The 16109-nt window shown below is 51.3% G+C and overlaps 1 protein-coding gene across 1 annotated transcript; it reads left to right on the top strand.

Annotated features, from left to right (window-relative positions):
• The first annotated feature begins 386 nt into the window (after positions 1-386).
• On the top strand, positions 387-11147 carry RBP3 (retinol binding protein 3). Its single transcript, XM_049856022.1, has 4 exons — positions 387-3434; positions 6396-6586; positions 9458-9600; positions 10777-11147. Exons 1-4 carry the CDS (start codon positions 387-389, stop codon positions 11145-11147), a joined length of 3753 nt encoding a protein of 1250 aa, XP_049711979.1.
• Positions 11148-16109: the final 4962 nt, after the last annotated feature.

Genomic DNA, 16109 nt, shown 5'->3' with positions numbered 1-16109 from the left:
ACACACACTGATCACACAGTGGGAAGATGGTATTACTTGAACTCTACTTTGCAGAGCTGTGGGGAAAGCTGTTGGTTTGTAAATGTTTGTAGTTAATAATTTTATTTTGTGCAGAGATGGTACAGCAAATTGAGATGCCGCATACCTTCCAGGTCAAGCCACCCAATCTGTTCTCCCAAGTCCCAGGGCTGATGTGATTGGATTAGACAGGATTAAAGGCTTACTGGAACTGGAAGCCTCAGCCTGCCTCCCGAGGTTAGCCCCAGACCTTCTATCTGCCGGCAAGAAGGACAAGAGAGGAAGACAGCGCCATAAAGCAGAGCATGGTCTTGTGGATGGTTGCGGGGGTGGGGTTTGTGCAGGACCCAGCCCTCCTCTTGATCCTCATGAGGGGACAATGGATCCTGTTCTTGTCTACCCTACTCTGTGGTCTGGCTGGCCCTGAGCACCTGTTCCAGCCAAGCCTGGTGCTGGACATGGCCCAGGTACTCCTGGATAACTACTGTTTCCCAGAGAACCTCATGGGAATGCAGGAAGCCATTGAGCAGGCTATCCGGAGCCGTGAGATCCTGAGCATCTCAGACCCCCAGACGCTGGCTGGCGTGCTGACAGCCGGGGTGCAAAGCTCCCTGAATGACCCTCGCCTACTCATCTCCTATGAGCCCAGCACCCTAGAGGCTCTGCAGCCAGCCTCAGCACCCACCAACCTCACGGAAGAAGAAATGCTCAGTGAGCTGCAGACAAGCATGAGCTACAAGGTTCTGGAGGGCAACGTGGGCTACCTGCGGGTAGACAACATCCCAGGCCAGGAGGTGCTGAACCAGCTGGGGGGCTTCCTGGTGACTCACGTCTGGAAGCAGCTTATGGGCTCCTCTGCCTTAGTGCTGGACCTGCGACACTGCACAGGGGGCCATGTCTCCAGCATCCCTTACCTTATTTCCTACCTGCACCCGGGCGGCACCGTGCTGCACGTGGACACCATTTACAACCGCCCCTCCAATACGACTACGGAGCTCTGGACCTTGCCCCAGGTGCTGGGGGAGAGGTATAGCGCCGACAAGGATGTGGTGGTCCTCACCAGTGGCCACACCAGGGGCGTGGCCGAGGACATCGTCTACATCCTCAAGCAGATGGGCAGGGCCATCGTGGTGGGCGAGCGGACTGAGGGTGGTGCCCTGGACCTCCAGAAGCTGAGGATAGGCCACTCTGACTTCTTCCTCACTCTGCCTGTGTCTAGGTCCTTAGGGCCCCTGGGCGGGGGAAGCCAGACATGGGAAGGCAGTGGGGTGCTGCCCTGTGTAGGAACTCCGGCAGAGGAGGCCCTGGAAAAAGCGCTGGCCATCCTCACGCTACGGCGCGCCCTGCCGCAGATCATCCGGCGGCTGCAGGAGACCCTGCAGGACTATTACACACTGGTGAGCCGAGTGCCCACCCTGCTGCACCTCCTCGCCACCATGGACTTCTCCGCCGTGGTCTCGGAGGAGGACCTGGTTGCCAAGCTCAACGCCGACCTGCAGGCGGTGTCTGAGGACCCCAGACTCCTGGTGCAGGCCCTCAGGCCCAGGGAAAACTCTCCTGAGCCTGAGCCGGAAGCCGACGGAGCCCCAGGGGCAGCCCCCATGGTGCCTGAGGATGAGGCTGCTCAGCGTGCTCTGGTGGAGTCCGAGTTCCAGGTATCGGTGCTGCAGGGTAACGTGGGCTACCTGCGCTTCGACACGTTTGCAGACGTGTCCGTTCTGGAGATGCTGGGTCCACACATCTTGCGCCAGGTGTGGGAACCCCTGCAGGACACGGAGCACCTCATCATGGACCTGCGCCACAACCCCGGGGGGCCCTCCTCCGCCGTGCCCCTGCTGCTGTCCTACTTCCAAGGCCCCGAGGCCGGCCCCGTGCGCCTCTTCACCACCTACGATCGCCGCACCAACCGCACACAGGAGCACTTTAGTCGCGCGGAGCTGCAGGGCCAGCGCTATGGCAGTCAGCGCGGTGTGTACCTGCTCACCAGCCACCGTACAGCCACGGCCGCTGAGGAGTTTGCCTTCCTGATGCAGTCTTTAGGCTGGGCCACGCTGGTGGGTGAGATCACAGCGGGCAACCTGCTGCATACGCACTCCGTGCCCCTGCTGGAGACGCCCACTGGCAGCCTGGTGGTCACCGTGCCCATGCTCACCTTCATAGACAACAATGGCGAGTGCTGGCTGGGCGGCGGCGTGGTTCCCGACGCCATTGTGCTGGCCGAGGAGGCCCTGGACCGTGCGCTGGAGGTGCTGGACTTCCACCGGAGTCTGGGTGCTTTGGTGGAGGACACAGGGCACCTGCTGGAGGCCCACTACGCCCGGCCGGAGGTGGTGGAGCAGACCCGGGCCCTGCTTCGGCAGAAGCTGGCACGAGGGGCCTACCGCACAGCCGTGGACCCTGAGTCACTGGCCTCCCAGCTCACAGCTGACCTGCAGGAGGTGTCTGGAGACCACCGTTTGCTGGTGTTCCATAGCCCCGGGGAGCTGGTGGCTGAGGAGGCGCCCCCGATGCCGCCTGCTGGCCCTTCTCCGGAGGAGCTCTCCTACCTCATCGAGGCCCTGTTCAAGACGGACATACTGCCCGGGCAGCTGGGCTACCTTCGATTTGATACCATGGCCGACCTGGAGACGGTGAAGGCCATTGGGCCACAGCTGATGCAGCTAGTGTGGTCCAGGCTGGTGGGCACGGCCGCACTGGTCATTGACCTGCGCTACAACCCCGGCAGCTACTCCTCTGCCGTGCCGTTGCTCTGCTCTTACTTCTTTGAGGCAAAACCCCGCCGGCACCTCTATTCAGTCTTTGACAGAGCCACCTCTCAGGTGATTGAAGTGTGGACACTGTCCCAGGTTGCTGGCCAGCGCTACAGCTCCCCCAAGGACCTCTATGTCCTGGTGAGCCACAGCAGTGGCTCTGCAGCAGAGGCCTTCTCCCATGCCATGCAGGACCTACAGCGGGCCACCATCATCGGGGAGCCCACGGCTGGGGGGGCTCTCTCTGTGGGCATCTACCAGGTAGGCAGCAGCCCCCTATATGCTTCCATGCCCACGCAGACAGCCCTGAGCGCCACCACAGGCCAAGCCTGGGACCTCGCTGGTGTGGAGCCTGACATCATTGTGCCTGTGAGCGAGGCTCTCTCCACAGCCCAGGACATTGTGGCCCTGCGTGCCAAGGTGCCCACGGTGCTGCAGACAGCTGGCAAGCTGGTAGCTGATAACTATGCCTCGCCCGAGTTGGGCGCCAAGATGGCTGCGCAACTGAGCCAACTACAGAGCCACTATGCCACCGTGACCTCGGAACGGGCCCTGGCTGAGATGCTGGGGGCTGACCTACAGATGCTGTCCAGGGACCCACACCTGAAAACTGTCTACATCCCCGAGGATGCCAAGGACCACATTCCCGGGATTGTACCCATGCAGGTGAGACATGGGGAGTCTTGGCTTCAACCCAGTCTCAGCAGGGAGTTGACCAGTTGTCCACATGTTCAGGGCTATGTGCACAGTGCAGATCACTGGCTTCCAGACTCACTTCAGGTTTATATTTTCTCCAAGCAAATCTTCTCCCTCTCTTATCCTGTCTTCCCACCCACTCCCTGTGCCCACAGGGTCCTTCAGCACCTCTGTAGAACATTTTTTCCACAGGAGCCCAGTTGGAAACCTGGTAGAAGAGAAAGAGCTTCTCTCTTGGCTAGTGGAAGGCAGGTGTGTGCAGGGTTCTTATGGTCAGCATTGGGGAAAAGATCATTAAGTCAAGTAAGCTCTCCAAGCTGTGGTTTCCTCCTCTGTAAATGTAGGAACAGGCAGAGGCCTTGGCCTCAGTTGCCTCAGAGCTAAAGCTTGGAGCCTAGACATGGGTTCTGGAGTGGCCAGGGGTACTGGGGCTCAGCCCAGAGAACCAGGCATACAGCCCAGAGAACCTTCCATGCACAGTGAGGCTCCAATGCAAGGAATCAGTGGGGGCGCAGCTTGGGCTGGTCAAAGGACAGGCTGGACAGGAAATTCTGGGCAAAGACGTTGTGATCAAAATATTTGGAAGCCAGCCCTGAAGCTCTGGGAAACACTAAAGTGGTGGGCCAAGGCTGATGGGTGTTACTGCTGGATAGGGTGAGGGGAAAGAACACACCCAGTCCTCTGGCCATCAGCTCAGAGCTCTGTCGAAAGCAAAACTGAAAGCCTCTTCCCACATTGTGCTCTTATCAGTGATTTTACAGGATAATCACAGCAAGTAAGACTAGGCCTTGGTGCAGGCAGTTCATTTGGGAGGTGATGGCTGAGGCAGGAGTGAGGGAGCAGGGACATGTGGGGTATTAGTGAGGCTGCTGCCCTGGCAAGTGTGGGGAAGGCTCCTGAGTGCAGGAGGCTGGGCATGAATCTGTTGGCCAAAGGTTGCCCCAGCGACAAGGACTCTCTCTCACTCTGGGTGAACCTGCTCACCCAGCTCAGAGAACGTCTTGAAACAGAGAGTGGAGGGACAAAGGGGTGTGCTGGAGGCAGGGTCCTGTCAGCCAGGACCCACGGACAGGCAAAATCAGAGGGGGCATCTGCTATAGAATTATTCCCATTTTACATAAAGGGAAACTGAGACCCAGAAAGCTTGTAACTAAAGGTGGAGCAGGGCCTGGAGGCCAGCATCCCCCTCAAAGCTGCCAGCACCCTGCGGACTTCTTGGCTCATTCCAGCCCACTGAGCCCTGCTGCCTCCCTTGCAGAGAGGAGAGAAGGAACGGCCATTTCAGTGGGATCTACTATGTGCCTATGCTCCTAGGCGCCCCAGGCCCCAAATCATAGGCTCATTTCTTCCCAGCGTAACTAGCAGTTCACAGTTTATAGCCAATGTGAGTTCAGAGTCTGGCATCACCACATACTAGAATTGTGACCTTGGACGAGTTACTTCATCTCTCTGTATTTCAGTGTCCTCATTGAAAACATGAGGATGATGGCATCTACACTTCAGGGTGGCTGTGGAGCTGATGATGAAGGCTGCAAAGGGTCAGGCACCTGGTAAAGGCTCAGGTACTTGGTCAAAAATGTTCTCACTCCATGCCCCACTGGAGGAGAGGAAGAGGAGGACAGGAGCATCACAGACTGTCTGGAGAAGTTGGGGTGGGGGTAGGTCAGAGAGGAGACCATGCCTGGTCCTTCCAGCTCTGGCCCCCTATAAAAATGGCAGCGTGGCATTGTCAAACCTCCTTGTCTAACTTCATAAGGAGGGGAGAGAATCATTATTAGCAGCCCAAAGCTGATTCCTATGAGGTAGAGGTCAGACATACCTCTTCTCTTCAGCCTTTTTACAAATTCTGACACCATCTATCCCTCCCACAGCACTCTTTACTTCTCTGCTGGGTTTGATAATTCGTTGCAATGGCCACACACAACTCACAGACCATACTCACAGCTACGGGGTTTATTAGAGAAGTAACAGGCTACAACTCAGGATCAGGATCAGGACAAGTAGGCCAAGTCTCCTTTCTTCAGGGAAGGACAGCTCTCTCAGCTTCTCTCAACCCCCTGAGGTCAGGGCTCCTCTCTCAGCCTCAGTCGCACTCAGGCCTGGCCTCTGCCCTGCTCAGGCAAGTGTTACAAAGCTCTTTTAGCTCTGCTAATAAGTGTCCGGAGGCATTCCATTCTGCCATTAATCCTCCTGCCTGAAGGCACCGGGCTCTCCTGCTCGGTGGATCAGCACTCCCACTACAGCTGCCTCGTTCACTGCCAGCATCCTGGTTCTGCTGCTGCCATTTCCCTGCCATATTTGCCGCTGCTTCTCGCCTTCTTTGGTGTTACAGCTCTCTGTATCCTGGTGGGTGTAGGAGGTTCTTAACGCAGGGACCCTGAGTCCAAAGGATGCGCTCTACTCCTGGCTCTTCTTTTTGATAGTGAGATTCCCCTTTCTCGCCTCTAGGATGGGTCATTTTAAGCCTAGTGGGATGGCAGAACTGACCAATCACCTCTTTAGGGTTCCATGCACCTTATTTGCATTGTTAGCAAGCTGCCCAATCTCCTTGGTGGGTCACAAACACATTTGCGTAGTCCCACCCAATCATTTTGTGGGAGTAACAAGACCATGAATGGTTAGAAGGGCCATATTAAGTAATTCACTACCAGAGCATGGGACCAGGAGAGATGAGCATTCTTTTTAAGGAGGTGACCAATCAGAATGGGTTCAAGTTCTAGGCTCACCCCCCATGTGGCCTCCCTGGACTTCCTTCTTGGCTGACACACCATTGGAAGGGTTCTTGACACATACTAACTCCTTCCAAAATGCTAGTTTCCTTCCCATACTCTTAATATTTCTCATGATATCAAGGAGATCTGCGGCTCCCTCTCTTTCTGGCTCTGAAATCTGCTCCCTTCCTAGCACTGAGCCAAGCTTCAACTCTTTCAGATTCCTTCCCCTGAAGCCTTTGAAGACCTGATCAAGTTTTCTTTCCACACGAACGTGTTTGAGGGCAACCTCGGCTACCTGAGGTTCGACATGTTTGGAGACTGTGAGCTGCTCTCCCAGGTCTCCGAGCTGCTAGTGGAGCATGTGTGGAGGAAGGTTGTGCACACGGACGCCATGATTATTGATATGAGGTCAGTGGGGGAAGGGTGGTCAGTGGTCCCTCACCTGGCCACTGTTCCCATGATTCCCAAAATGTGCTCCACTCGCAGTGTGGGTGCAGGGAGCATTCCATGGTCAATAAGTATGGGAAATTTATTGACACATTCCTGGCTGCGGGACTTATTAGAGCCTTTAATGTGATAATATGTGATCAGAGGGGGAAGGTATAGCGTGCAGTACTTTCTAAGGTCAGTTGGGGAGGGGGGCGGTCGGTGGTTTCTTGCCTGGCTAAGCCACCCACAGATGCCACAATAGAGTCACAGCCAGGTCCCCCAGCTGGGAAGAAAGAAAGACCCTGTAACACAGCCCAGGCACTAAGAGGGACCAGCCTCCCTACCTGACAGGGCTTGGGCTAGCAAGCCTAGCGGCTCTGATTTAACTGGCCTGGTGGGTTCTAAAGCTCTCCCTCAGATGATCCCAGTGTGCATTCCAGGTGGAGAACAACTGGGCTAACCTGGTGCTTCCCAGAGCTGCCTGGTCACGGATGTTGGGGAGGAGGGGCATTAAAAGTACTGAGTCTACCCTCCTGAGCCAGAATCTGCAAGGAGACAGCCTGACGGTCTATAGTGGGCAGGGTCCCTGTGAGAGTCCTGTGGTGAGTCATGTACCACCACAACCCTGGTCATAAGCATTGTAAAGCCAGGATCACGAGGATTTGTTTGGCAATTAGCTATTAATGTTACAGTTGTTAGAAGGATAACTTCAGTTAGCCACTCCCATCTGCTTCTGTGAAAACTCCCCTTATGCAGTGAGTTTCAATTATAGAGCAAGGGAAAGAGGGGAAAGAATGCTGACAGGCAGGGTCCAGGCCCAGGCCTCCAACAACTCCCTGGTCCAGGGGTGGACATGCCCTGAGAAACCTTTATGGGCACAGGGAGGGGGAGGCTGCGCCCCTCAGGGTGCTGACCCTGATACCCCCCACCCTCCACTGCTGCTGGAGAGCTCCATCCAGTTTATTGACCTGCAGAACTCACCGTGGCTCTCAGTTGTCACTACGTGGCGCTAGATCCCACAGAGGCTGATATCCTGCAAGTCTGCAGATGACCCATTCCCCATTGCTTTGGTTTTGTGTATGCCGAGATCATGATCTTGGGGGTCCTTATGGTGCCTCGGATTACTTTATTCTTCAAAATCTGGACAGAACATCAGAATGACCATCATTCTAAGTCTCTTTCTATTTAACTGTGCTGTCTACCTTTTTAAAAAAGGAGAACCACCAGCCTACAGGTGTGCTTGGGTTTAGGACCCTTCCGTTTCCAAGATTTAGAGGTACAGACACTAAGGTCACTGTCCTTGAACCCAGCCTGGGCATCCTAGGCCCTCAGCCAGAGAGGCTTCTAACATGTCGCCAGCTGTGGAGTCCTCATTTTTCAGATTGGAGACAGAGGCCCAGCAAGGTGAGGCCCCTTATCCAGGGCCACACAGTAGGGCAAATCTAAATGGCCCGGGACACAGACTTCCTCACCCCTGGTGCAGTTCCACAACCCTGAGATCTCTGTTGTGTGTCCCACATCAGGAGACCTGAGCTAAGACCCCTAGTGGGTTCTGTGAAGTTGTTATAGAATGCAACTGGCAAAGACAGTGTTGCCCAAAATGTGCCTTACTTACAGGCTGTATGGGTGCAGGGGGCATTCCATGGTCAATAAATGTGGGAAATTTATTTACTAGCTTCTAACTACAGAGCTTGTCAGAGCCTTTAATGTGATAAAATGTGATTCCAAGGGGAAGGTATGGTATGCAGTATTTTCTAAACATATTTGACAACAAAGTCTCCCATTCTCAAGCGACTAATACCCCTGGAAGTGCTCACTGAAGGAATTCTGTAGGAGGAGGGTGTAAAAAAGACTGAGGCTGCCTTTAATGAGAGCCCTGTACAAGGTAATGATCCCAGTCTTATTTGAAGTGAATTATCACAGAAGGTAAAGTTTCAAATGTTCTAGCTTGTAATTTTTTGTATCTCACAATTAACAAAATACAAATTTGATAAAATCTTACCTAGATAGCCTCAGCAGAGTTTTAGTCAACACATCACTTTTCTGTTAACTTGTCTGCTACGTAACTGAGTCTTAGCCTGTTGGAAGCTGTGCCCATTTGGGTTAATCATGCTTTCAATCTTGAATTTGTCTTCAAAATTTTATCATTCATTCTTAGCTGATCATAGGGAATCTGAAAGTCCTGATTTTATGCATAAGCCTTATTTCCTCTGTGAGAAGAATGCAGATCTATATTTTGCTCTTCACATGTGACATTAAACCTCATCTTCACGGTCAGGTAACCAGGTCCAAGACTGACCCCTTGTAATGCATTGGAATGATATGATGTTTGACTGGCGAAGTCTGTCAGGCTGACCCAGATTGGATAAGGCTGGTTATTGGAGCAGCTGATAGACGACCACAACCAACTTTGCTTCAGTGACAGCACCTATGCATCTAAGGACTAGAGAGGGACGCTGTCCGTCAAGGTGCCCTAGAGCATATTTCAGCCTGACCCTGGGCTCGGTTCTTTAGCCCCTTTCAGAGAAAGCATTAGATGTGCATATTACAGCATTCCAAACATCCTTGTCAAAATAGCACTGATTTGTAATTTTTTATATAGCGATAAATATTCTAAAAGCTAAAATTCTTTCTTCCTTCTCCCATTCTTCAGAGCTTTTGTTTTTCATGCCTTGCAATTCTTAATAAATGTGTAAAAGATTTATGTAATGGTTAAAATCTGCTTATATTTTGCTGATAATGAAAACATTTGCATAAAAAAAAAGAAAAAAAGAGATCCCAGTCTTCCAGAGGGGCACTGAGAGCCTAACTGGACTCAGCCCCTCACTGGGCTCCACTCACCCTTCCCAGGTTCAACATCGGTGGCCCTACCTCCTCCATCTCTGCCCTGTGCTCCTACTTCTTTGACGAAGGCCCTCCAATTCTGCTGGACAAAATCTACCATCGGCCCAACAATTCTGTCAGCGAAATCTGGACCCACACCCAGCTTGCAGGTGCATGGCAAAGCTCTCCCTCTCCTATTTTTCATTCTAGAAGCACCTGGTTTTATTCCTCCACATTGGTAAGTCAGGGAAATCCAGCGTGGGTTTAGGAAAAAGCAATAATATAAAGCAGCTGTCCTACGCCACAGAGTTTGTGCATATGGTTTTTATTCATTGCAAAACACATATCATGATGCCCATTTTCTAGTAGAGAAAAAGGAGTCTCAACTAAATTGCATAACTTGCTAATAAGTGAAAGAGCCAAAGTTTGAACACTGACTGGTTTGTCTAATACCAAAATGCCCCAGATTGTTTACAATCATCATCCTGCAAGACAAATGCAGAACTAAAAGGAGCCCCCCACCCCACCACCACCAAACTAAAGGGAGTTCCAGTACTCATCCTACCTGAACTCACATCAGCAGCTTTCAACACACCTGCCTGAAGAAAGCGCATGACTGACAGGGGCTGCCATTACCTGCCTTGGGCCCAGAGCAGTGGTGGGAGGATCTCCTCGGTGGCCGAGACTTCATAGGAACCTCCCTTCCTGGAGTGGAGAGCCTCCCTCCATTTCCCTTGCTCAGACAAGAGGGATCTGCAGACAAAAGTGGGGACATGCATATGACCAGAATAATAAAAAAATATAGCCCACGGTATTCATTTATGCTCTTCCTTACTACACAAGGATTTTGAGGTAGTTTCCAGGACATACGGGAGTCTCTGGATGTCACAAATGGTTAAGCACTTGGCCACTAACCTAAAGGCTGGTAGTTCAAATCTACCCAAAGGCACCTTGGAAAAAAGTCCTGGTGATCTGCTTCCAAAAGGTCACAGCCATTGAAAACCCTATGGAGCACAGCTCTACTCTGAAACACATGAGTTTGCCACGAGTTGGAATTAACTCAATGGCAACTGTTTTTTGTTTTATTTTTTTAAGGACGTACATTCAAAAATATTACAAAAGGTCAATAAAAATCAGAACCAAGTGATTCTAAACTGAGCTGTCCACCTGGGGAGCCACAAGCCACATGCAGCTGCTGAGCAGTTGACAGGTGGCGAGTCTACGTGCGGATATAATGACCCAGAACTAAATCTCAGGCCCCTTCACTTCCAGATTGTATGGAGAAGGAAGGCAGGCCCAAGGGTAATGAATTGTCTCCCAGTTTTAAAGGGCCTTGTGTCTTCCAGGTGAACGCTACGGCTCCAAGAAAACCGTGGTTATCCTGACCAGCCGTGTGACGGCTGGTGCTGCAGAGGAGTTCACATACATCATGAAGAGGCTGGGCCGGGCCCTGGTCATCGGAGAGGTGACCAGTGGTGGCTGCCAGCTGCTGCAGACCTACCACGTAGATGACACGCACCTCTACATCACCATCCCCACAGCCCGCTCAGTGGGGGCCTCAGATGACAGCTCCTGGGAAGGGGTGGGCGTGACACCCCACCTTGTGGTCCCTGGAGAAGTTGCCCTCACCAGAGCCAAGGAGATGCTCCACCACTCTCTGCAGATGGTGAGGCTAAACGCAGGCCTGCAGGGCCACAGGAGAGGCCTCGGTGGATAGAGCCCCTGGGCAGGAGGGGCCTCTGGGCCACGCACTGAGGGCACCCGTGCACGTGGTCCTGCCTGACGCTCCGGGGGGCAGCAAAGGGGCCTGCTGAGCCCCCAGTGGGCTTAGAGATGGACGTGTGTTTGGAGCTTATCTAGCCTCCTCAGCAGCATTTGAATGCCCCAGTGACAGGGAGCTCACTCTCTTCAAAGGCAATCCCTTCCATTCTCTGACAACAGTTATTTGGGGAGGTGAAGTCAAGATCTATCCCTGATATGTGCTAATCTCCAACCCTGGCTTGGCTTTCCTGAAAAGTGGGCAGGGGTACTTTCTCTTCATGAATAATGATAAATCCCACTCTGATCTCACTCCCTTATCACTTCAGATCCCAGCAAAAGCCAGTCTTGTGACGTAACAACAGCAACCCTCTTGGACAGACTGTTTGATAAAAATGGAACATGAGCCACCAATACAACTACATGTGTGATTTCAAATTTTCTAGTAGCCACATTAAAAAGGTAAAAAGAACTGATAAGATTAATTTTAATAATACGTCTTATTTAACTCAATATATCCCAAATATGTTCATTTCAAAATGTAATCAGCATAAAAATTACTAATAAGATATTTTACATTCAGCCTTTTTTCATACCAATTCTTCAAAATCTGTTGCCCCCTCTACATACAGAGCACAGCTCACCTTGGCCTCGGCTCCTGTCACCTGCTCAGTAGCTGCATGTGGTTCAGGGCTCCTGAAGTAGATAGCTGAGGTCTAGGACTCCAGGGTCTGCAGACCAGAAGCTACTTTTAACTCCTGGTCTTGAATGCCTATTTGAATTTAGAATTTACCAGGTTCTGATTTTTATTGACATGTAGAGCACTCTACCCACTAGAATTATAATGGGAGTCAACAATACCAGCTACATGTGCCGTTAAAAATTTCTTGTAGCCACATAAAAAAAAAAAAAGGTGAAATTAATTGTAATAGCATATTTAACCCACAACCATAACATTTTAACACATAATCAATATAAAATTTACTGGTAAGTTTTTTGTACCAAGCCTTTGGCCCTCAAAGAACATCTGATTCTCACGCGCCCCATTTCTAGTGCTCAGTAGTCACTTGGGGCCACGTCCCCCATGTTGGGCACTGCAGGTGAGAAATCAGAGGTCCTGCTCCCCTGCCACTGCCCCCTCTGCTCCCCCGTCTTGCGATTCTCTCTCCCCACCACAGTGTGCAGTCTTAGGGGCAGAAACTGTCTTGCTCATATTAGTGTCCTATTGCCCGGGTCCTAACACATCACCTGGTACATGCAGTAGGTGCTAAATAAACACGCTTTTCCATGCAGCAGCTCTGCAGTCTCTTAAGGACAGTTCTCGGCTCACTCTGAATCCTCCCCTTCCTTCCCTAAACCCTCTTGGCTCACTCTGAATCCTCCCCTTCCTTCCCTAAACCCTCTTGGTTCACTCTGAATCCTCCCCTTCCTTCCCTAAACCCTCCTAATGCCATTCTGCACAGAAAACCTCCCTCTACTCCCGCTGGTCCTCATGGCCTGCCCTCCTGCACATGTGCTCTTGTAGAACAGGAGCCAAGAGTGTCCAAGTGCACAGCAGTGTGGTCTGCCACTGTGCTGGCTGTGGCAGTCAAACTCCTCTTGGCCGGGAGAGATGGTTGTAGCATCGAGACCTCAAGACTTCCCCCAAAACTGAGCAACCCCAGGGAGCAGACCGGGGAGCCCAGAGGTGGTCTGGGGGGACACAGACCCCTGGCTGGTGCCCTGAGAGTCACGGAACTCTGCTTCTGCAGGACTGAGTGGAGAGTGACCAGGGACCCAGAATGAGAAGCCTCTAGGGCCCTATTCAAGGTCATAATGGGGAGAGGCTGGGAGAAGGAAGGGGAGTCACAGCCCCTGCAACAGCTCTCCGGAGGCCTGGTGATCAGGGCTGCTTGGTGAGGATGAGGCACTGGCATGTCTGTGTCTGGTCTCAGTGGTGGGTTTGGAAAAGAACTGCCCCACCTCTACTTTGGGCTTGACCAGCAGAGCCTTCTGTGGGTACCAGGCACAGTCCTGGTGTCTTAGTCATTTAATGTTGCTGTAACAGAATTACCACAAATGGGTGGCTTTAACAAACAGAAATTTATTTTCTCACAGTTGAGGAGGCTAGAAATCTAAATTCAGAGCCTCGGCTCTAGGGGAAGGCTTTCTGTTTCTTTCAGCTCTGGAGGAAGGTCCTTGTCTCTTTAGCTCCTGCTTCCTGGTTCCTTGGAGATTTCCACATGTCTTGGCATCTATCTTCTCCCATCTCTGCTTCCTAGCTTGCTTGATTAATCTCTTTTATTTCTCAAAAGAAATTGACTCAAGATACTCCCTAAACAGATCCTGTCTCATTAACATAACAAAGAACCCATTCCCAAATGGAATTATAACCACAGGCATAGAAGTTGGGATTTATAATCCATTAAACCTAGCTACCTGACTTCCCTTCCCAGGCTCCAGACTGCTGGGGAATCTGGACAAATCTATGGGCACCCCACCAATATCTAGGGGATTCTAGGTGAATCCAGTCTCTTGAGCCAAATCCATCTCAGTATGAAGCCCAGATGGAAGATAATTCAGGCCCAAAACAAGTTTGGCTCTTGGGGAGGAGGGTTATCTCTTTGTGTAAGTGAATAAGAGGACGGTGGCTCCTCTGGGGGGTGCTGTGATGTGATACAGACACCCCCAAGGAGGTGATCGTCCTCCCTGGAGACGTAGTGGAGATGTGGACCTGGCCTTCAGGGGTCTTGGTGTGCCTTCGGGAAGCCCAGCATGTTGTGCGGTGGTAACATACATGACAAATGGACTATAAAGGTCCTGTAGAGCATGGTGGGCTATGTTCTGGCAGGGATTCAGAGCTGGCTGTCTGGGGCAGGACAGGCCTAGGGGCTGCCTTACTGTTCTTCATCCAAAGGCCAGAGCACATTGGGCATCCAAACCACAGGGTCATTTGGAGAAAGGAACACAGGGTGTGCTGGGCCACTCCTGGGCCTCCCGCTCTGGAATAGATCCTCAGAGGATGCAGGCCATCTGACAACACGTTGTGAAGGCACAGAGAGGACCCAAGGGACCTGGTGTGAGCAGCAGTGAGTCGGGGTGGGTGCAGTGGAGCAGAGGGAGGACTGCTCCCTGATCCACGGCTGATCACGAAGGCCCAGGGTAGGTAGGGTGAGGGCAGTGGCTCTGGATGACAGGCACCCATGTCCTAGTGCTCTCGGTCAGGAGCAAGCTCTGCCTCTGCCAGGCTCTGCAGTTCAGAGAGGAAGACACCTTGCTGGAGACTTGGCCCAGCCCCCAAGGGGCAGGGGCTGAGGTCAGCACATCCTCTGCCCGGAAGGGAATATGTGGATGCCTCATGGGCTCTCTCTCTTCAGGCCAGGCCTGAGCACTGGATGGGAGGAGCCAGCTCTTCTTAGTCTCACAAACCCCTCTGCTTCCAGTGTACTTGCTTCTGCCTCCCACATGGCCCAAGCACAGGCATTGGTTGGGTCTGCAAGCCTGCGAGGGCCCTGGCTATACTCACAGCTGTAATGCATTGAGACGACTGGGCTCAGAGAGACGAGGCCACCTGAATTGCATCCCTGGGCAGGGTCCCCACCTGTTAGCACCCGTCTCTCACCCAGCTCCTTATTTTTATTTCTTAAAATAATTTATCTTAATTTTTGTTGTTATTGAAAATATACACAGCAAAACATACACCAATTCAACAAATTTTACATGTACAATTCAGTGACACTAATTACATTCTTCATGTTGTGCAACCATTCTCACCCTCCTTTTATGAATTGTTCCTCTCCCATTAACATAAACTCACTGCCCCCTAAGCTTTCTATCTGTTGTCAATTTGATCCCACATAGACAATTCTTTAAAAGAGCACAATTCTCAAGGCAGATACACTAAAACCAAACCCACTGCCGTCGAGTCAATTCCGACTCATAGCGACCCTATAGGACAGAGTAGAACTGCCCCATAGAATGTCAAGGGAGACCTGGTGGATTTGAACTGCCGACCTCTTGGTTAGCAGCTGTAACACTTAACCACTCTGCCACCAGGGATTCCCTCAAGGCAGATATTCTTTACTAACTAAGCTCGTTAAAAATTAATCAAAATTCAAATAAATGGAAACACAAGGTTTATTCCGAGCAGTTATTCTGTATGTATATAGGGGGAGCACTGATTCCAAAAAGCCCAAATGACTTGAGGTAGGCTAGTTACATTGAAGCTTATAAAGAAAAGAAGAGGAGGAAGAACAGATCAACCATTGGCAAATCGTAACAGGATTCACTGAACCCAGTCTTCCTCCTTTTACTGAGATCAGTTTATCAGGTTGCTGGGTGGCCCCTGGCCTTCCACCCATCTGCAGCCATGATCTCTTTGGAGATTTAAATAGAAGAGCCCAGAGTCTTTTTCAGTAAATCAGGGGGTAATGGTTTTGTTACAACTGTCCTTTTCTGGTAGGAAAGGACAAAGTTACATTGCTATAAAGCAGCTTCTGGCATAAACATAATCAATGCTTTTGCAGTTCTGGTCAGGCTTTTTAGGGTAATATTTGGTTTTGTGGATAAGAAAAACCTTAAAATCAAAGTAAAATGCTTGTCACTAATTTTCCTCTTCAATAAGCTACTGTTTGGTTTAAAGGAGACTTCAGGGGATATTTTTGGTTTAAGGTTTAGAGATTATCTCAGGACAGTAGTTAAAAGGGTTCAGCCAGCCTCAGAGGCTTGGGAAAGTCTGGACCCCATGAGAATCTGAAATTCGGTTTCACGTTTTCCCACTTTTGATCAGGGTTCTTCCATAGAATCTTTGATCAAAACGTTCAGGAACGCACCTTGCTCTTTCTTGTGGGGTTTAATTCTATCTGGCCTGAGGCCCTCCTTACCACCTTGCTGACCAGGGTGGCCAGCACTGAAAATAGTATCCTAATCTAAGCCACTGAAA

This window comes from Elephas maximus, chromosome 16 (assembly GCF_024166365.1).
Source record: "Elephas maximus indicus isolate mEleMax1 chromosome 16, mEleMax1 primary haplotype, whole genome shotgun sequence".
Classification (NCBI taxonomy): Eukaryota; Metazoa; Chordata; class Mammalia; order Proboscidea; family Elephantidae; genus Elephas; species Elephas maximus.
Note: the sequence above shows the minus strand (reverse complement) of the source record. Positions and strands in the feature narration are given on the sequence as shown.